Source organism: Gymnoscopelus microlampas, assembly GCF_963454915.1.
Source record: "Gymnoscopelus microlampas genome assembly, chromosome: 3".
NCBI classification, from domain to species: domain Eukaryota; kingdom Metazoa; phylum Chordata; class Actinopteri; order Myctophiformes; family Myctophidae; genus Gymnoscopelus; species Gymnoscopelus microlampas.
The window spans coordinates 20,320,891-20,343,519 of NC_139940.1; the positions used below are offsets into that span (position 1 = coordinate 20,320,891).

General features: G+C 43.6%; 1 protein-coding gene across 2 annotated transcripts in view; it reads right to left on the reverse strand.

Annotated features, from left to right (window-relative positions):
* The window catches only part of myom3 (myomesin 3), a 72,125-nt gene that overhangs the window by 33,206 nt on the left and 16,290 nt on the right, over positions 1–22,629 (reverse strand). For both annotated transcript variants that reach the window (XM_084051895.1, XM_084051896.1), the window contains exons 4-13: positions 19,287–19,440; positions 18,785–18,942; positions 17,536–17,628; positions 15,526–15,614; positions 14,560–14,604; positions 10,323–10,466; positions 8,335–8,496; positions 5,564–5,705; positions 1,935–2,134; positions 1,132–1,185 (exon numbers count right to left, since the gene is read on the reverse strand). In XM_084051895.1, the coding sequence (XP_083908021.1) occupies positions 1,132–1,185; positions 1,935–2,134; positions 5,564–5,705; positions 8,335–8,496; positions 10,323–10,466; positions 14,560–14,604; positions 15,526–15,614; positions 17,536–17,628; positions 18,785–18,942; positions 19,287–19,440 (1,241 nt within the window). The remainder of the gene's footprint in view (positions 1–1,131; positions 1,186–1,934; positions 2,135–5,563; positions 5,706–8,334; positions 8,497–10,322; positions 10,467–14,559; positions 14,605–15,525; positions 15,615–17,535; positions 17,629–18,784; positions 18,943–19,286; positions 19,441–22,629) is intronic.

The window sequence follows — 22,629 nt, forward strand, 5'->3', positions numbered from 1 at the left end:
TTCATGTACTTATGTGTCTGTCTATCGGCCCAAAAACAGTCAGCAGATGAACATAATGTGGATCAAAGCAGCGACAAGACCAAAGACAACGCAGTGACAGATGTTGATCAGACACTGTGACTGTGTGTATGTGTATGTGTATGTGTGTGTGTGTATGTGTGTGTGTGTGTGTGTTCATTTGTTTGTGCATGCATGTGTGCAATTGCATGCTTTTTTCTCCCCCATTGCTGGCCTTCACTGTCAAACCAACTGAACAACAGAGGACACGGAGATGCACACAGGCACACAGTAGAAGCCTGTGAGATCAAACGTCCATTAAACACTGATTGATATCGATGGATACCCTCACTCACACACACACACACACACACACACACACACACACACACACACACACACACACACACACACACACACACACACACACACACACACACACACACGCGCGCGCGCGCCCATCTACAAGGGGGGCATGTCTGGTTGTAGCCTGGAAACCAGACGAATCAGCCAGCGCCAGATTTATTTCCAGGGTTGATCTCACAAACCGCTAGGCAAATCAGTGTCAAATGTCTTGTGTACACAATGTTTTCTTTAGGTTTTCAATATTGTTTTTTAAATATTTAACTTTAATCTTATAATGGAAGTCAAAGTCAGATCAGCCTGAAACAAATATGGAGTAGTACAGTACGTCACAGATATGTCTTCATACTGTAGATTATGACGATGGCCACATTAGTCAGAGATCCACATGAGAGCTCCACCATTATTAGCCCCATGTCTTGTTCACTTAAGACATGCCCAGAACATCATGTGGCCATTATATCCATTTACCAGGAAGCCACTGAGGAACCATCCATTCCATTCTGCTCTGCAAATGGAACAATAATGTGCATGGCCTCAGCTGCGCGCAATTACTACAACTAGCTAGAATATAATATGAAGACGCATTAAGCCGTGTGCCTGAGGTAACATAAAAGGGAAGGAGCATGCACACGGTACAGCATGTGACATAGTTGCACCACATGTACTGACAGAAGTAATGGCAAAGCTGGGTGTTCAAAGATATTTAATATTTAATTATATTTTATAATGTGTATATTATTATTATTTTACCATGAATTGCATTCTCACCTTCCAGCTGGTCTTTAGTGATTGTGATCTCTCTCCCCCTGTCCACCTTGACCACTGAGAGAGAGAGAGAGAGAGAGAGAGAGAGAGAGAGAGAGAGAGAGAGAGAAAGAATGAGAGAGAAAGAATGAGAGAGAGAGAGAGAGAGAGAGAGAGAGAGAGAGAGAGAGAGAGAGAGAGAGAGAGAGAGAGAGAGAGAGAGAGAGAGAGAGAGAGAGACACACACACACACACACACAGAGGGATAGATAGAGGGATAGAAAATAGTTAAAGAAAAAGAGATTGATTTAATGAAGTTGTATGAGAGCCCATGAGAACACTATTAGTGTTAATGTTGAAGTAGGTGTCCTTGGTAAGCGGCCAGGCCAGAGAGAGGGGACGAAAGAGAGCAGGGGGAGGGGGAGGGGGGGAGAGAGAGAGAGAGAGAGAGAGAGAGAGAGAGAGAGAGAGAGGGGGGGGGCAAAGAGAGGGAGAGATAGGAAGAAAGAAAAAGAAGCGAAGGGTGAGAGGTGGCCAAAGGCGAGCAACCTTCTGTTCGGCCTTCATCTGCATGTGTCTAATGATCCACAGTATCTGACCAGTCCCCATCAGTCCACACATATACGCTCTATCTCTCTCTCACACACACACACACACACACACACACACACACACAATGTTATTATAGAATTTTCTGTAGCTGCCACAAAGACTGTGGTGTGTGGTGTGTGTGTGTGTGTGTGTGTGTGTGTGTGTGTGTGTGTGTGTGTGTGTGTGTGTGTGTGTGTGTGTGTGTGTGTGTGTGTGTGTGCGTGCGTGTGTATTACCCATGGTTCTGGTGGGTTCCAGGGGGTCCAAAGTAAGGACAGGCTCTGTAGCCTTGGAGGGGCGTCCCACACCAGCTTGGTTGACGGCACACACTCTAAACTGGTACATGGTCCCCTCCTTTAGTCCAAACACTGGGTAGTGGCATGCTGTCTGGACCATGTCATTACAGCGGAGCCACTGGGCTTGACCTATGTCATACCTTCAGACAGACAGACAGACAGACAGACAGACAGACAGACAGACAGACAGACAGACAGACAGACAGACATATTTTTTATTTATTTTATATTCTATAATTTATATATACAAAAAAAAACATGATTTTATATAAATACAGTGAGAGAGAGAATTAAACAAAAAAGAAACAGAAGGAAAGAAAGAATGTAACAAATTAAGAAAGCTAGAAAGCTAGAAAGAAAGAAAGAAAGAAAGAAAGAAAGAAAGAAAGAACGAAAGAAAGAAAGAAAGAAAGAAAGAAAGAAAGAGTCAAATGAGAGGAACATTTACAGAATCAAATTCATTTTGAAAACTGGACTGTGCAACATAAAGAAAATCTATTTCAAAATACTTTCAGTTGCACACAATAATGCATTTTAGACAATAATTACATGCCTACACCTCAATAACCTCTCATTTTGAATATATGACACAAAATAATACATTTCCAAATAGTGGTGTTTGGACATGGATAGCATGATGAACAGAGGTTGGTGGTAAACAAAGACTGTAAAGAGTAGACGTTTAAAACTCAGAGTTAGTGGGTTGCTAGGGAACTGGAAGGAATCTTGCCTTCTTTCCATTTCCCAACATCCAATATCATTCATCAGTCTAAAAGTACTACTAAACCAATTTTTTTTTATTTGCGATGACACGTAGCCTAGCTAATGTGGCCTAGGAAAGGGAAGTTTGGTACTCTCTGCTGGAATTACTACCCCGCGACTTTACTCTGGATAAGCGGATGGATGGCTGGATGTGCACGCACACACAAACATATGCGCACATGCACGCTCGTGCGTACAACCAGTAAGACTCCCTAATCGGGAGATAAGCGACCGTAGGTCACATGTATACAGAAGAGGGCTGTAACGGCGATTGGTTCCTAGTTGTGTGGGCAATGGATAGTTTTGTTTGGTGGTCTAAATGTGGGGTTAGCTGTGACATGGTGGCGTTTATGTGGGCAGAAAACGAGAGTTACGGCATTTTATGTGAGCTGCAGTGGCAGGGGGTCCTCCACTGGGGGCGCCACCACTTTTGCATCCGTTCTGGAGCACCAGGAGTGGGTGGTCCCCGGGAATGCCCCGTGAGCAGCCCCGTTGGGGTGGTCATTTGGTAATTTGTCCACATGTGCTCATCTTTTTACACTTGGGGGTCCCCGAGGCAGCTGGGGGTCCCTGGAGCTCCGGGGGTCCTTGGAGGGTGTAGTTTGGCAGGTAAGGAGTGTGTGTGCAAAATCTGGCATGGATCGGGGCAACGGGTGCGGAGATATGAGCAGGGCAAAAGTGTGACGGACGTGTGTGACGGAGTGACGGAGTGACGGACGGACAGGACGGACACCTGGAGCAGGTTTCTATAGTAAGTGCGACCTACGGTCGCAAAAACAGACGTGTATGATGTGACCCACTACCCACATGTGCACAAAATGTGCACTTCACACAAGGACATTGTACAGTATGAAGAAAGAAAGTATGTACAAATCCTCACAAAAAGCACACACGCAATTGTACACAATTACACGTACATACCAGTAAGACTCCCTAATCGGGAGATAAGCGACCGTAGGTCACATGTATACAGAAGAGGGCTGTAACGGCGATTGGTTCCTAGTTGTGTGGGCCATGTATAGTTTTGTTTGGTGGTCTAAGAAATGTGGTGGCAGGCATGTTGATGACATGAGTGTAGACATACTGTGTAGTGTGTAGCAATTTGCGTGTTTTTAGGGGCAAAACTGTAGGAGTAGTGGGCAAAAATGTGTTGTGAAAAGCGGCCTGAAGGTGGCGCTAGAAGAGGGCCATGTGAGAAATTAGGGGTGGGGTGTCCGCGTTGCCTTGGCGGACGAATAGGTACCGGCCGCGGCTCTCCCGGACGCTCCTAGCCCGAGTTACGGCATTTTATGTGAGCTGCAGTGGCAGGGGGTCCTCCACTGGGGGCGCCACCACTTTTGCATCCGTTCTGGAGCACCAGGAGTGGGTGGTCCCCGGGAATGCCCCGTGAGCAGCCCCGTTGGGGTGGTCATTTGGTAATTTGTCCACATGTGCTCATTTTTTACACTTGGGGGTCCCCGAGGCAGCTGGGGGTCCCTGGAGCTCCGGGGGTCCTTGGAGGGTGTAGTTTGGCAGGTAAGGAGTGTGTGTGCAAAATCTGGCATGGATCGGGGCAACGGGTGCGGAGATATGAGCAGGGCAAAAGTGTGACGGGACGTGTGTGACGGAGGGACGGGGTGACGGACGGACACCTGGAGCAGGTTTCTATAGTAAATGCGACCTACGGTCGCAACAACACCAGCACCCAACGCAAATGAGCCCACACACATACCAGCTCGCACAGACATGGTACATACAGTACAGTACATACAGTACAAAGGGAAATACTGATTGATTGGTGTCAGTAATAAGTGGGCACCTGTTCTCCAGTGGGAGACTTTGACTCTGGTGTTAGCACGGTGTTCCATCCCCATAATTACCATGTATATCATCCATCTCCTGTGAGCTCTGCCAAATGGATATTACACCACTGTTGGCTGCTACCACCGCCATCTTCGTCTACCCCAATCCAATTTCCTCACCCGCTGTGCAGAGACCAAGATCTGCTTCAATGGGCCTGTCTTGCTAACTGTCCTTTGTTAAGTTTGAAATGAGCACAAGCTAGGGGCTAAATGAGCTGTAAGGACCATCAAACAAAATGTGACAGCTACAGTATTACCCTCAAAGCAGCAAGGATTGACGCCACAACATTAAAGACAAGTTATGGTAATTGAAGAAGATAGTGGGGAATATAAACCTTTGATTTAATGAAATGATAATGGTTTGGCAGCGTGGATACTGTCTTACTATTTCATAATAGAATGAAAGATAGAAAGATAGAAAGTAGCGGTAACTAGAATTGAAGATAAGCCTTATCAATGATGAAGTGACAGGGTGGTTTAAATGCATTTGTCCATGCAATGGGCTACAATATGTGCTTTTTGATGGTGCAAGACGCTTTCATCCAGCGTATTTCATATTTTCCACTAAACTGGCTTAACATACTTTTAAGCATAGTAACAATCATTTATAAGGAGGGAGAATCTGATTATCTGTTATGTGTGAAATAATCTGGGAACCTATTCGGTAAAAAAAAGAAGAAAAAACATAATAACCTGTATTGAGAGATTATGTGTGGCACAAAATAAGCTACACAGTTAATTAAAGCTACTATTTTAACCAATCTGTATGGGAGAGTATGCTAATAAGAATGCAGAAAGATTAAAACATATAGATTGGTTGAATCCCGGGAAGTGGGTAAGGCATAAAGGTTCCGGATTGCAGCTTTAAAAGTAAATCATTTATACAAATCTTTCAGGAAAGCTACATTGGTAACGACAACAAATAAGTGACCAAATAATGTTGATGGTACCAGTCTCCCACATTACCTTTCAACATAGTAACCCTGTACAGGACTGGCTCCATCTGCACTGGGTGGTTCCCAGGTCAAAAAGACAAAGCCCTTATTGATGTCAGAGACTTGGACGGAGAGAGGAGATGCCGGCCCTCCTAGCACTGCAGCTGATCCATCTGAGAGAGGAGACAACCCCATAGAATGTTTTACAGTCCAAACCACAGTAGCCTCAAATTCTGCACACAAATATGAATCTTACGATCGATGCGAGAAATCTCTGTGCATCTGTACGTCCGTCCATCCGTACCGACTTCAAACTCGGCGTGCGCGTCGCAGACGACTGGAGGGGAGTGCCGTGCACTACTATCCGCTATATAGGCATGTATGGCCATATACGGGTATGCCCATATATGTGCATATATATACTGATACTTCAGGGATCTCCATATATGGGCATTAAATATAGGCATATATGGAGATCCGGTTGTCCAGATCCACCGATCCGACCGATATGCCTATAAATGGGAATGCCCATATATGGACAGGTACAACGGGTATTGCATAACCGTGTACAGTTATGTGTGAGACGCACGCACGCACGCACGTTTTGTGTTTTCGCAAGCTTGTATGGTTTTGTTCTAGATGAGCAATTTATGTCTTAGCTTTTTATTGAACTTCATTGAATTAAATTACTTTTCATTTGTATTGGTAAATCTAATCGTGTGATACTTCAATCTGTGTTTACTATTGGCTTTCATTGTCCCATCAAAAGAGTGTGAGTATAATATAGTAAGGAAAATATGACGGTAATAAGGAGTGTGGAATGGCTGGGAGAGAAAAAATAAAAAGAAAGGAAGAGTAGCATGAGTGAGAAAGAGTGAGGATGAGGAGACCGTGAATCAGAGTGAGTGAAGTGTAAATGTGACAGGATTAAAAATAATCTAGTTAATGTAATCCCACAGCGGTTGTTCTCACATGACATCTAGGACAGAAAAGAGCAGGGCTAAGCCAGTGGGAAGTGTTGAGATTAACAGGTCAAGGTATGTGGATGAATCATCATCAGAGAGACAGAGAGAGAGAGAGAGAGAGAGAGAGAGAGAGAGAGAGAGAGAGAGAGAGAGAGAGAGAGAGAGAGGGGGGGGGAGAGAGAGAGAGGGAAAGAGAGAGAGAGAGAGAGGGGGGAGAGAGAGAGAGAGGGGGGAGGGGGAGAGAGAGAGAGAGAGAGAGGGAGGAAGGGAGGGAGGGAGGGAGGGAGGGAGGGAGAGAGAGCATTTAGGCTAAAATGATAACACAAAAAAAGTCCTTGTGGTCTTAAAATAATACTAGGCAACTTTTTCAACAAAACTAAAGTTAAATTGTAAATAATAAAATAATAAATCTTTTGTGAGTGGCAAATGTTTCACAACACCCACTCCATGAATTTCACCCCCGAAAGCCTTTTCTATTATAATTTCTATTGGAAAGGTGGCTCGGTGAGCCTTTCCCGCGAAAATGACGTCATCCGTCCGGAAAACGGAAACGGAAATGCACCGGTTTCCTGTTTGGCCAGGAACTACCGCACCGGTTTCCTGTTTGGCCAGGAACTACCGCACCGGTTTCCTGTTTGGCCAGGAACTACCGCGCTAATAACAAAAAGGAATCTCACGCTGTTTTTAAGAGATTGTAGGATTTGAAGATCGAAAAACAACAGAAAAAGAAAACACAGCTCACGGTAACTAAAGCTCCACTGGCTAAGAGAAACGATCCACAGATAGTATAAAACAATTTAAAGAACGCTTCTTGAAACTCTTCCGTCTTCCGGTGAAAACAAATGGAATTCTGGGTAACGGAGGAATAAACGAACGGCCTGCAGTGACGGTAATGACCAGCAGAGGCTGCTAAAAGTCGTTATTTGTGGACCTGCATTGTATTACTTTAAGTAATTCTGATGTGACAGAGAATGCTGGGGCTATTTGTTATTTTACTTGCATGCCAAAAGCAGTACCAAAGCACAAAAGCTAACAAGGCATTTAGAGGAAAACACGCTGTTTGATGATAAAATAAAAAAAAGACAATTCTGCCAACAAGGAAATCTAAATGAATTCTGGCAAATGAAGCTATCTCGTAGTCGCAGGGTTGTAGGTTCAAATGAAATACATAATGCAACACGATCCAAATATTACATTTCACCAATATGAGGAATATATTAGGCTGACTTTAGAGAGAGAGAGAGAGAGAGAGAAAGAGAGACATGGGAGAATACATTAAGAGGACTGACGTGATAACTTAAGACGTGACACATTACCAAAATGTTCCTCGGGGGCTATATGAATGTTTTATCAACGAAGGTCAAAGGTCAACATCAGCCATCATCTCTCCACTGCTCTCTCATTCATTTTTTAATTTTAATTTTTTATTGATTGAATATTTTATATTTGTCAGAAATGTAAACAGCACGGAGGTGAAGTAAGACATTAAAGTCCTTGTGGTCTTATGTAATTCTCATCCGATTCATTTGATGTGACTGAGAATGTTGGGGCTATTTGTTATTTTACTTGCATGCCAAAAGCAGTACCAATGCACAAAGGTTAACAAACCATTTAGAGGAGAACACGCTGTTTGATGATTAAAAAAAAAGACAATTCTGCCAAGAAGGAAATCTAAATGAATTCTGGCAAATATGAAGCCATCTCGTAGTCGCAGGGTTGCAGGTTCAAATGAAATACATAATGCAACACGATCCAAATATTACATTTCACCAATATGAGGAATATAAGGCTGACTTTCATTAACTATTCACAGATATACGAAAATGGTTGGACTCACCTATGACATAGACAAAGGAGCTGTGCTCCTGAACCCCATCCCAGGTTGTCAGACGGACAGAGTACATGCCCTCATGCTCCTTATGCGCCCCCGTCAGAGTGATGGAGGCAGAGGCACCGGTAGTCTGAATGTCCACCCTGCTGGACTGATGCAACTGGACACCTGCAGGCAAGTGTACAGATGAAGATGACATGTCAAACAAGATACAACTCCGGTGGAGATGACTTTTTAACAATTCATGATTCACCCAGTCTTCTTGAAGGAGTGTACTATTACTAAGCATTCTGTAGTTGCTTGATTGTATGTGTTTTACAGCCTTAAATGAACAAATACTGAAACTTTCATCTTTAATTGCAGATGCCGAGAACAAAATCTGGCCCGTGTGGTGATGTAATCCATTGGTTCTCAACCTTTTCAGGCCACAACCCCCCAAACAATCATTTTTTAACTGGGGACCCCCCACGCTGACAAGCACTTATTGTAGGAGTTGAGGCATTACATTTAGTTTGACTCGGTTTGATAGATATATTGTGAAAATAGCAGATCTACAAACTTGTAGATCGGCTATTTTCATCATTTTTGCCTCTTTCTTATATTATTTGACATTTTGGCCAATGTTTCACCAGTTGTTATGTTTGTTGATTACTTTTGATGCAGTAGAGGTCTTTTTTCTTTATTATTACTCTCCGCAGGAGAGTATTGTTTTCACTTTCTAAATATGACACACCGATTGGTCAAGCCTCACGTGACAATACGGTGAAATACTGTATAAATACATGGCGTCACTTTGACAGTGTCTTTGCCACTGTCAAAGTGAGGTAAGACAGGAACCATCACGAAATGGCTGCATGGCTGATACATAATTGGCAGATAGGACAGATAGGACACTTATATAGACAGGAGGGATATGACACTTACACAGACGGATAGGACACTTACAGTACACAGACAGGACGGATAGGACACTTATACAGACAGGACGGATAGGACACTTATACAGACAGGACGGATAGAACACTTACACAGACAGGACGGATAGGACACTTACATAGACAGGAGGGATATGACACTTACACAGACAGGACGGATAGGACACTTACAGTATACAGACAGGACGGATAGGACACTTACAGTATACAGACAGGACGGATAGGACACTTATACAGACAGGAGGGATAGGACACTTACACAGACAGGAGGGATAGGACACTTACATAGACAGGACGGATAGGACACTTATACAGACAAGACGGATAGGACACTTATACAGACGGATAGGACACTTATACAGACAGGACGGATCGGACACTTATACAGACAGGATGGATAGGACAGTTAGAACATAAGAATTAGAACATTCCCAACATTCCCAACACAAGTCTGGTAAGAGTGAGGTAAGACAGGAACAATCACGAAATGGTTGAGAAATGGCGGATACTGTAACAATTGGATAGGACACTTACACAGACAGGACGGATAGGACACTTACACAGACAGGACGGATAGGACACTTACATAGACAGGACGGATAGGACACTTATACAGACAGGAGGGATAGGACACTTATACAGACAGGACGGATAGGACACTTATACAGATAGAACATTCCCAACATTCCCAACAGCGGAGAGTTGTGCTCCGAGTAGCACTTTTTTTATTATTTGGTATTGAAAGGTCTTAAAAGTCACTTCACTGTCATCTGGGGACCCCCCAAAATCATGTGGGGACCCCCTTGGGGATCCCGACCCACAGGTGGAGAACCACTGAGCCAGCCATTCAAAAACATTGCTGGGAAACGACAGAAAATAGGGATGAAAATACACCCAACCTTCAGTGGTCCTATTCTCTTGAGGCCTTTTCACATTATTCTACGCAACTGCATCACGTCGTTGCTTTGCCTCCCTATGTCAGACTTCTGCAAATACATTGCAGCAATGTTAAAACTCACCCCGTGTCAGTGGATCTGGACTAGCTCCCCATGCACTCACCGTCTCTGAACCAGGTGATGTTCTGCTGGAACGGCAGCAGGTTCGAGGTGAAGCTGCACTGCAGGGTGAGGTTGCCCCCCTCCTTCACCCTGGTCGGTTGGAAAGTGGTGTCAAACTGGGCCTGCGGGTCCAAAGCTGGCACTACTGTATGAGAGAGAGGAAGTGGAGAACAAAATCCTCAAATCATACGGTTACATAGTAGCATGGTACTGTAACACAATGGAGATATATCTTATAATACAATTGGCATGCGCGGTTTGTCCCAAAAAAAGGGTTTGCCCCAAAAAAAGGGTTTGTCCCAAAAAAAAGGGTTTGTCCCAAACAAAAAACTGCGCATGTTAGGTTTCGCTTTTGGTTTGCATGTTGCAGTTAGGTTTCGCTTTCGGTTTGTGCGTTGCCAAATCATGTGCGAGAAACAAGCACCGGTGTTGCAATGAACATCTACACGCTCCACTGTCTCTGTCTCCGATGTGCGGGCCAGGCTACTAGACGGGAGGGCCGCGTAGCGGCCCGACCTTCTAGTTCTTTAAAATTGTATTTAAAGGGGCATGGAACGCTAGGCTGATATTGTGTTTTGTTTTCCTGTACAGATTAAAAACAGGTGAACAGGTAAAAACATGACAGGCTAGTAAAGGTTAGGTTTAGGTGTAACCCAATCTGGGAATCCATTGTCAAACTAGAAAAAGTGCTCCTCGGAGCACAGGTCTCCGCCAGGTCAGGTAGGTTATTGTGGCCTCCTGGTGGCGCTATAATAAGCCAATGTGAAAAGGGTGGCATTTCTTCTTAGGCCTTTCAATGGGACACTGCATTCATGATTTGAGGCATTTTGTTCCAAACATGTGTTTTGCTAAATTAGACCTGCTGGTGGCGCTATAAAGGCCAATGTGAATGTGAAAAGGGGGGCATTTCTTCCTCGGCCTAGTGGGAATCTGCATGCAAACTTTCTCGGAAATTGCACACTGCATTCATGTTTTGAGGCATTTTGTTTAAAACTGACCAATCCTGCAAACTTTGGAAGCCACTGTAAGCCAAATAGGATGGAATATGAAATATCAGACAGATCCATCAGAATCACATGACTATGGAGATGCAGTGTAGCAATTTGCGTGTTTTTTGGACAGAATCTGAAGGAATAATCTCCAAAAATGTATTTTACATAAGTCGGCGCTGTAAAAAGCAGATGTGAAAAATGCAGTCCAATGTTTTTCCTTGGCCTCTAGGGAGTGTGCGTGCAAAGTTTCACGCAGATCGGTGCAGTTATAGTTAAAAATACAAATCGGCCAGTTATAGCGCCACCATGAGGCTGATTTGAAAATGTTCAAGTGGCATTTCTTCCTCGGCCTAGTGGGAATAAAAGCTGTAGGTGTAATGGGAAAAAATGGGTTTTGCACAAATCGGCCTTCTGGTGGCGCTATAACAGGCCCATGTGAAAAATGAGGGGCAGAGGTTCTGAATTGGCATCCAGGGAGTGTGCACAGTTTCGCAGCGACCGGGCCAACGGTGCCGGAGATTAGCTGGTAACACACAGACAGGACACACACACACACACACACACACACACACGGACGGACGGACGGAAGGACGGACGGAGGGTAAAACATACTCTCTCGCCATGCCTTTCGGCCTGGCGGAGACAATAAAAAGGATAAACAGCGCCCCCAGCGCTTTTCACTTTTGCATTTGACTCTGGGGGGAGTGATTAAATAGGCCGACGCTGACTGGAAACCGGCGTTTTGGTCTGCCCTCAGCCCTCCACTTCCGGTGGTGTGCCTATGTTTTCATTCCCACTAACAATATTTCTCCACGGAACACTAACACCAATTCTCCCAAAGAACATGGATAGTTTGGTTATAAGCCCACTTGTTTCTATGATGAAAGAACAAGTTAAAATGTTACTAACTTTCCGTGGTTTTGTCGGCTCCGAGGACGCTATTGTTAAATGAGTTTGGGTTTGTTTTAGTTTGTTGATTACTTTTGATGCAATAATGGTCTTATTTTTCTTTTCTAATAGGTATTAAAATGGTCTTAAAAGTCCTTAAATTGTCACTTTACTGTCATTTGGGGACCCCCCCAAAATCATGTGAGGATCCCCCTGGGGGTCCCGACCCACAGGTTGAGAACCACTGATCTACAAGCTCACAACGCATCGCAATGCGACACGTTGTGAGCTTATAGATCAGCTACTGTATTTCTGGCACATGACACCACTGTATAGCGGAGTATAAATGAAGCATTACACCTTGTGTGTTATATTATTGTGTGTCCTGAATACTGAAAGTAAACCCAGACACAGCATGGGTGCACTGCGAAAACAATCATTACAGACTCAGACAGTTATGTTTTTTTCATGGAACAGTACTGCTGTGTCCAGAGTCTAGTTTTTGACAACTACAATGGAGATCAATGTGACAGGTAAGGTGGGGGAAAGAATGAGGGAGGGGAGACAGACCAGCAGATGAAGTGACAGGCCAGACCGGCCACAACGTTAGCAGATGATTAGAGATGAGAGCTCATTTCTCTACCATCTCCACAGCCTCATCACCATGTTAATCCAGACTTAGAGTTGACATGACATCTCTATACCGTGGCACGTACTGTCGTGCCATGGTGACATCAGATCTCATTATTTTTTACACAAGTGACAAGCTTTTTTCAACCTCGGTTTCTCTCACTTGTGGCAGGGGGTGAAAATGAACAAAGTCAACGAGAGGCCCTTAATTAACTATAAAGAAGCTCTCATTATGCCGACTGTGCATAACCGACCGTAATGGAAAAATCTCCCAGAGCAACACATAGACAAAGGACAGCCACGACAGGCATCCCTCGGAGGTAAGAAAATAAACAAACACCAAAAAAAGGGGGGGAAAGGAAGGGAAAAAAGGAAAACACAGACACACAAACGAGGGGGAAACACAACTGAAGACAGGATGAAAAGGGAACCCAGAAGGATGTGACACCTGCAGTCCAAAGTTCTTGACGAGACACTCAGATACACTTTTCTTTTCATGGTTGACTAAACTCTGAAGCGACGCAATGTGGAAGTGAGAGAAATGTTTGCTACAAGGCCCTGTCAAACCCTGCTCCCAGAGACGTAGCCGAGTGGCGCTGACACGTTTCTTATAATCATCTTACACTCCTTATCAGTCCTCGTAATCAGAAGAGCGTGCATAGCCTTAATAACCTCCCCCATCCCCCCTTGGATCTCTGCTTCTCAAAAACTCCCCTTCTATGCTTCCTTACCAGCAATAATAATTTTGATAAATGCACCACAGTTGCACCTTTGTTCGGTGAGTGATCCATTCTGGGAAATAAGAATAGCTCTTGCTGCTACTACTTGAGATAATTAATTATCGGCCCTATGAAAACACCAGCATAGCCTATAATACCCCCCCCCACCCCACCCATTTTCCCATCAAGCAGACTCTGATGGCATTACATGCCGATAAAGATTAATTGAAAATTAGTTGCAATTTAATTTGTAGATTATGCAGAGAGTGGGGCTGTTGCACAGAACTATGGTAGAGAAGAAAGTGTGGACGTATGTTAAAAGTGTTATGAACTCATAGCTGGAAGATCACAGCAAGGCGAACAGCCACCCACCCACCCACCCACACACACACACACACACACACACACACACACACACACACACACACACACACACACACACACACACACACACACACACACACACACACACACACACACACACACACACACACACACACACACACACACACACACACACAGACTTGGTGGAGGGTGGCTAATCCAGGTCAAAGAGTGGCACGGCCAATGTGTGATGCTCTCTGGCTTGAAGCAAAGCTGAATGAATCTAGTCTCTAGAAAATGAAATATACATGACTCTCGCTTCGGCTCAAATGGCAAGGATTCGTTCAATATCCCACAACTGTGCCTCACACGCAGCCTTACTAAGCGCATATACATTGGTGCTGCATAGACGTGGAAATCCACGGTACACAAAATTTGTACATGCAGCGACCCCCCTCCCCCTCTCCTTCATGAGCAAACATCATCAACACCATGCTTCCGTTCAAGTTTCAAGTCTTCAAAATCTTCTGTCTTAGGTGCACAGCAGCAGGACTTGTGTTGTACAGTACCTCTGCCTTCAAAGCCACTCTGCCCTCGCAGCTTTCACCAGAGGAGAGGAACTTCAAAGCGGTGGCACAGAAAATGAAAGGGGACATTTTTCATTAGGCATCGGTGTGAAACTTACCAGGGATTTGCAAGTGCTCTGATCCAGCCACGGTTCCTTGATATGCTGTATGGAGGAGCGGGCCAGATGGGGGGAGAGAGGGGGGGAGGGGGAGAGGGAGAGGGAGAGGGAGAGAGGGGAAGAGCGTTGGGTAGAGTGAGTGAAAGAATGAAAGTACGAGGGAATGAAAATGAAAGAGACAAAGAGAAAAGACAGATCAATCGTGGTGAAACTCCGTTTATGCAAGTCACATCTAATATTCCCTTTAACCTATTTATAACCATCGAAGGACAGCCTGTGAAATATGGATTGCAAGGAAAAGCTTCTTGAAGTGCCTCATTAAGGCTCTCAATATCTAATGTATGTAGTAAGACAGAGCTCTATGTCACTGTTATTTCTGTTCTTACTGCGCCCGCATGCTTTTTCCAGTAAGCCTGCATGGGTCCCGTTACCAACTGAGAAAAAAAAACCAAGACAAAACAATACTTGGTTGTAGGAGGGAGTGGTTTAATCCACAATGCTAAATTTTTCTTTTCTTACATCAATTCATCACTGAGCCAACAGATTCATAATAATCAATTATGTAGAGTAGACACTTATGCATAGAGCTATGCTTTTCGCATCCTCTCCGTCTGACACTGACTCTGGTCCAAATATCTAAATTCTATCATAGTAATAATTTTTTGCTTAATACAGAACACGGCATTAGGAGGAAGAAAACAAGTGGCATAAATCAATGTGAAACTTCTCCATGAGTGCGAAGAAGAAGGAAAAGTAAGTAACATGTTCTGGTTGGGAATCCAAACATTCCCTTTTCTTACAAGAGTGAACACGTCGGGGAGCAGTGAGAAATAAGGAGGCATTAGTATTCACAGAGGGGTGTGTGGGGCTTGGCGGCTAGCGCAGTAACCCATCTATCACAAATCCGTGATGAATCTCCACTAGGGCTTTGAGAATGTACAGCATCAAACAAGCAGCTATACCCACAGTTCACCACCAGTGTTCCAAATGTAGAGGCTTCACCCAGGGGACTCTTGGCCGCCACTTTGTACTCGCCAGCATCTTCAGGAGAGCACCTGGGGAGAATATAGGACTGTTATGCACCTGTGTGAAAGGTGATAGTAGGTCAAGATTCACTCAGTAGAAAGAAAATGGGGAATATTAGGAAGCTAGCTATTGACTAAAATGACTTTTACCCGCTGTTCTCTCTACTGTGTAATAAACTATGGATTGATGATGATGTAATAATTTGTGAATCCACTCTGTCACCATATCGGTATTCCCTGATGATCTATTAAATGTTAGAATTATTAAAAAGCTCGGAACAATTTATAGTAGATCAACATTTGTCATTTTTATTGTTTTTTCTCAACGATTGAACTTTTTCACAAACATAAGAACGCATATTTTCATTATCTTCTTAAATATCATCTGAAATAAACTGTCCCTGTTATTTAGAATAAGGAGAGGTATCTCTGTCTAGAACTGTGAGAATTGTGTTTTGATTGTAATCTTGTCCCACTGCTTTGTTTTTTTTTGTTTTTTGTTTTTTCTTTGGAGCCTAAGGGGGGAGGGGGGAGGGGGGGGGGTTGTATGTGTGTCTATATAGTCTTGTATGTTATATCAACGCGATCTCTTTTTTTGTATAAAATGCTATACATTTATACGTGTATATTCGTGTATGTAACGTAAAAAAGTAAAGTTGTAAAAAAAATATATATATATATATCATCTGAAATAACCCTTGCCTAGATGTGCAGTGCAGTACACCGATATTGTTTTATTTACAGCTTGCCAACTAGCTTAACATGAACATTAATAATAATGTTACCGTGGTCTGGATGAATAGGCTGCCCTATAGACCAATTATTTGTTTACTAACATTGAGACTGGATGCACAGGTGATTGTTTCATGCAATCAATTCTCAACCTGTTGTTTTGGGGTGCACTGGTTTCAGCGCACCCCAACCCCCTCTTGTGTGTTGTAGCGAGACCAGACAGAATGGGTTTGTTAATGTAACTAAGAATATCTTAGTTACATTAACAAGTAAGCTAAGTAAAGTGGTGTGCAATATTTAATTGCAATTGCCCATGAACTACTTAATTAGCTCCAATTCATCACAGCACATGACTGCCACTCATGCCACTTAAGTCTGATTCATACTTGTCGCACAACATTGTCACGTGTTGAAAATAGCTGACCTAATACTGTATATTCTGTATGCGGCTGTTGTACGATTACTTCTCTTAGACTACACTCTTTGACATTATATTTTATTTATATGAAGCAAATTGTAAAGTATCTGTTAGATTAAATGTATTCAAGAAAGAATATGTATATGCCTTTGCTAATGACTTAGTCATGTGCTTTATAAATAGTGTATGAATAATTTGTTATTAACTAAATATAAATAGCTTAATTATTATGAAATACATATTTTGTATAAGCCAAAGAGCTGAAAAAGTTATATTAATGCTGATGATGGCGTGGTGTTTAATGCAGACTCTGCTTCTTCTTTCTTTCTTCCCCCCCCCTTTTTCAATATAGTTACAAGCTCATCCTGTGTTGAATGTATGTAGACTACTTCCTGGGCTGCGTTACTGCGTTGAACCCCCAAATCGTTAAGAAGCACAGTGAGAAGGGGAGTGGTGGCACCTCCTGACTTACATGGAGGATTCATTTGTTTGCATAATGGTAAAGAAGCAAGAAATAGCTTCCAAACACAACAGGGAGCTAAATGCATGCATTTTTCATCCGACAGCCTCATTTAGTCTTACAAGACTATGCCATTCTCCTCTCCGCCCCTTATATAATTGTGTTTTATAAGTTTGTTTATTCATGGCTGGGACTTGCTAAGCATGCAAGCTACCAGTCTCCCTGTTATATATTCATATATAGTTGGAAGTACTGTATACATTCTGCCCTCCAGTAGCCTATACATTCACAGTAGTAGCAGAGAGTAGGGATAAGCTTCAAATTGAACCAACAACCTATACCTTCTGATCTCCAGTGAATTGAGGCCAAACTTCTGCTGCAGACTGTGTGTCCAAGGTTGGCTGTATGAGCTCAGAGGCACGCCGTCTTTGTACCTGAGGTGGAAAGAATAAAGAGTACGTGCAAAACAACCAGGAGCACCTTTCCCAAATTTATCAAAGCAAAAGCAGAAGCCAGGTTATGCTTGGGGGTTCCAATCCAGTGCTCCTGCCCAGACATTACCTATGCACATCTTTCATTAATAAACAGTTAATTTGGTCGGGTCTATTGCTGCGATGGAGAGTGCGCTGGGGTGTGTCTTTGATCTCTCATTCCGTTTTGAGTTGCGTATTGTCGAGGGCAGCTATCTGCTGAGCTCATTGGGCTCGACAGGTCCCATCTGGAACGGTTAAACCCACGAGCCGCAGGTTCTCGGCATCTCGGCTTGGGTTCATGAATACAGAACATTATATTCTTTTCATCAGCTAGTCTCTCAGCAGCACTGGTATCACGGTCAGCATTTAGAAACATTGCCTGCGGGAGAACGGTTAATTTTACTTTAATACGCACATCCTGACCCCAGGGATCAGGACCGGATGAAAATGTAGCCATAGCCTTAGTTTAAAATTGTTACAATGGTCATGGTTGCAACATTATTCTATACCTCTACTAATGAGCTCATGAATTAATTCAATAGAACTCTGCTGAATAAAAGATGAGCAATGAATCAGTCATGAAGATGTTATAACCTATAACCAAGATGCATGTAATTAAAATGTCATTCTCTGAAAGTGTTGACAGATAAGAGATGTGGTTGTGCAGGTCAGTGGAGTACTGGAAGGAGAGGTTCAGTGTCGAAAAATGTTCGTCGACTACCTTTTATCACTGACGAAAACGAAATAAAAACAAAACCAAAATGTTTGGTAGGGACTAGTAGAGAAGAGATCCAGTAGAACTAAGACAAGTCAGCATGGGTGCGCAGGTTTCACAGACCGAAAATAGTTAGATCTATGAGCTTGTAGATCGGCTATTTTCGGCATGCAGCTAAGTGAAAATCATTTCGATGCCATCACGGCCGCCAAAAATAAATTGGAGTCAACTAAATCAACCGAAGATTTAGTCGACTAAAGCCTTATGATATTTAGTCGACTAAAACTAGACTAAAAGTAAAACATTTCAGATGACTAGCATAGGACTAAAACTATACAGAATTGTATTCAAAAGACTTAAATTAAATCAAAATTTGCTGTCAAAATCAACACTGGTTCTCACCAGGTGACCTTTGGGGGTGGGCAGCCCTGGACGGTGCAGGAGAGTTTGACCGACATGCCCTCCCAAACGGCGTGTGCCCTCAGTGGGATGATGAAGTCTGGGGCCTTCCGACTCAGGTCCTCTAAGTACTTGAGGTGGACGGTTGCCTTCCTCTCTGCCTGGAACATGGACAAGCCCATGAATGACAAAGATAAAGTTTCTTGAAGTTTCTTTATTTGCATGCAAAAAAAACAAACACATACTACTAAAAGAACAGAACATTGTTCTAGTGAGATGAAGAAACCCAAAAGGCCCATAAGAAACAGCACACAAAACAAAGAAGACAATACATATGCCAAACAAAACTGCAGCAGTGCAATAACAGACACAGAATTACGGAAAAGGGAGTGAAATGTATAAAACAAAATGTGTAACAGAAAGTAAAACAAAATAAAAATGAATGAATGAATGAATAAGTGTTTGTTTATATTAAGACAGTCGCAAATGCAGCCAGACTCCATACCTGTTTGCGTAGGGCCATGTGATCAACGCGGGTGCGAATGACATGCTGATTCCTGATGACTTCTATCTCCACCTTCTCACACTCATTCCCAAACATGGTCCACTTGTCTCTGTAGTATTCCTCATCCGCCGCCATGGTGTCTTTCAGCACCTCCCTGGTAGAGCAAAAAAAAAAGATTGCATCGTTAAACATTTCTAAAATTGTCTATCTATCTCTCTCTCTCTATATATATATATATATATATATATATATATTATGAAAGCACTGTTCATTTGGGTTAGGGTTAGGGTTAATGGGGCAGACCTAGTATAAGCACACAGAATACAGTAATCAACAGTAATCGACTCCATTGGAAAACTATGATTATACAGTCATGTTTCTAGGACAACACTATTAGAAAAGGGGACACAGAGGGAGAGGGAGAAGAGAGACCTTTTGACAATATGTAAGAAAACAACCATCAGGCCATTTAGATACCGCCCCAACAACATTTAGCACACTGTCATTAGGGTCCTGGTACAGTGGTTTGCGTGGTTTTTGTTTTAGCTTGTGGATCGGCTATTTTCAAAAAATCTTGACCGAATTTGAAGAATTCTGTATATTCTTGAAACATTTTAACAACATAAATATTGTATGAGGGTCACTGGCTCAAAATATTTTCAGATGAGGGTCCGTGGCCAAATACATTGACATGAAAAAGTTTGAGAACCACTCTATTATGTCAACTCATACTTTTCCACAATGGTACACACTCACTTACACATGCGGACAGCCTAAGGCCCAGTTTGTTCTTTTGTGACTGGAATATCAAAAGGGGCTGTCATTGTTGATTCCCGCCAAGGTGTTAACATGCAGCAGCAGTACTTTTTATGTGTCAAATGCTGACATCAGTCTCTTCTGGACCTCTTCAGGTAGGGACAATTCAAAGCACTGCTGTGTCCTGGTCCTGGATACGCCTTTGATCAAGCCAGTTGTCATGGAGATGTGCCACTGGTGATTCTCGATTCACTTTGATTGGATCAGAGACTTTTTCAACCGGGAACCAACACATGGTGGCCAGTCACGCACGCACAACAACAGTGAGGCACAAACGTTGAAGGCTTTGGAGGCTACTATATATAGGGCATGAATGGTCCCACAAATTCCTGTGATAATTTAGTCAACTACACAAACAGCACAAAGATGTCCAAATAAATACACATGCACACAGGCAGTCAAGAACACGCACGCACACACACACACACACACACACACACACACACACACACACACACACACACACACACACACACACACACACACACACACACACACACACACACACACACACACACACACACACACACACACACACACACACGCATGTTAGCACCTGGGGGGAGGGTCTTTTCAAGTGTCTGAGAGTGTTATGGCTTACTTACTGCTCCAAGTGGTAATTTTTAATATCATTTCACGGTGTGAGGAGCGGCTGACCTCCACACAAAAGAGCCAAGCATGCGTGAGTGAGCAACATAATTTGCATAATAAGACTCTCTCCGTCAAAGGAGGAAGTGGAGGTGGAGGAAAGGTAGAAAACGGAGAGAAAAGCGTGAAACAGAGAGGGATGGAATGAGGTGGGGTTATGTGAATCAAACATTACAGTGGGCAAGGGGAGTCAAATGTATACTGGACAATGCAAGCACATACTGATATACAGTATGTGTGAGCGCACGCACGCACGCACGCACGCGCACGCACGCACTCGCACTCACACACACACACACACACATGCAACCTCATTATTTAGTTATTCAAATGACAGTAAAAGTCCCATACTGCCACTCAATCGCATCTTCCAGGGATCTCAACACCATTTTGTGAGAGGGTTCTTCTTAATCCCTCTAAACCCCCCCCCCCCCCTCTCTCTCTCTCTCTTTCTCTCGCATCCTTCAGACTCCTCACTTTTCTGGCATCCCTCCCAAAACGCCTTCATCCCTCTGAGGGAGGGGGGGGGGGGGGGGGGTGGGGGTGTAAGAGAGAGTTTTGTGATGTAAATTATGCTTCAGAGGGAGACGACCTCATTAACGCTGGAGGTACGGGGATTACCACCCAGTGAAATCCTCCGTGATACAGGTTTAACTCTGAGAGTGTAAAAATTGACCTGTAAAGGATTTTGCTGTGTGCAGGTGGGAGATATCTGCAAGGTTATGCAACGGCGCCTGTCGAATTAGCATTATAAGCACACCAGCAGACTGCTCTGTGCGGTGTGTGTGGGTGGTGGTGGCGGGTGGGGGGGTTATTTGAGAAGGTTGTGGGCTGAGGGCACTTAATGAGATGCCAAGCCGCCAAAGTTGGGCATGCAGGCGCAGCTGAGTCTCATTACAGTCAACAGCGCTTTGTCTTTGGAGAGGTGGTGATTTCACCCTCTAAGACCCCCGCCCCACCCACCGCTCTTTATCACTCTGCGCTGACAAATCCGTTTCCCTTGTGTTCTTCATCCTCCCCTTCAATGCTCTCTGCGTCCTCCGTCCTTCCATCCACTGCCGGCAGCTACTGGGTTCCACGCTTCCTTCCTCAGTTTGGGGGGGGGGGTATAATTTCAGCGCTAGCTATATTTAGCTAAGGATGAGGATATCTGCATATGCCAGGGATGTCAAATCCCCTTTCTGACACAAGGATCAGATCAAAGTCATCCTGGCTGAAGTATGAAAAAATAAAAAGAGCAGTAAAAGAACCTCTCACTGCTCTGCTGGTGATCCCTGTGCCAAGGGACTAGTGAAGCCAGAGGCAGATCAAGTGTGACCCAGACAGGAGCAAGTTGACCGCGGAAGAGGGATTTTGGGGGTAAGTAAATCAAGGGCCAGACATCACGTTGCCCCTGGCTTCCCTGTTCTCTGTGACCTAAACTCCCTCCAGTAGTCTGGGAAGTATTTCAAGGTTGATGACGTAATCTCCTCCGAAGCCGGGCATTAATTCCCACTCCTTGTATTGTGATCATATCAAGACGTCATATGTTTCATATACAACATTATTGTATTATTGTAGCCTATTATTTTGTTGCTGTTGTTTTTGTGATGAAAGTTCAGTACATAGTGGCAAGGTGCGAGTTAGCATATCTTATGCTAATGCTTATGACTTAAGAGGCTTAAGAATTGTTTCAAACTTTGGTGACTTTTGGAGTGCCCTTGCTATGGATGTGACTTGTCTGTGATCACACATCACAGCTCATCATGGCGTCATGTCATGAACAGTCCTGTCTCTTGTCTCTTTTTATCTTGAAGGCAACTTCAGATCATACAATATATTCAACTTTGTTATGCTTTTAGGCTGGAAAATGTCCTTGGCAAAGCAGCTGGCTGACAGC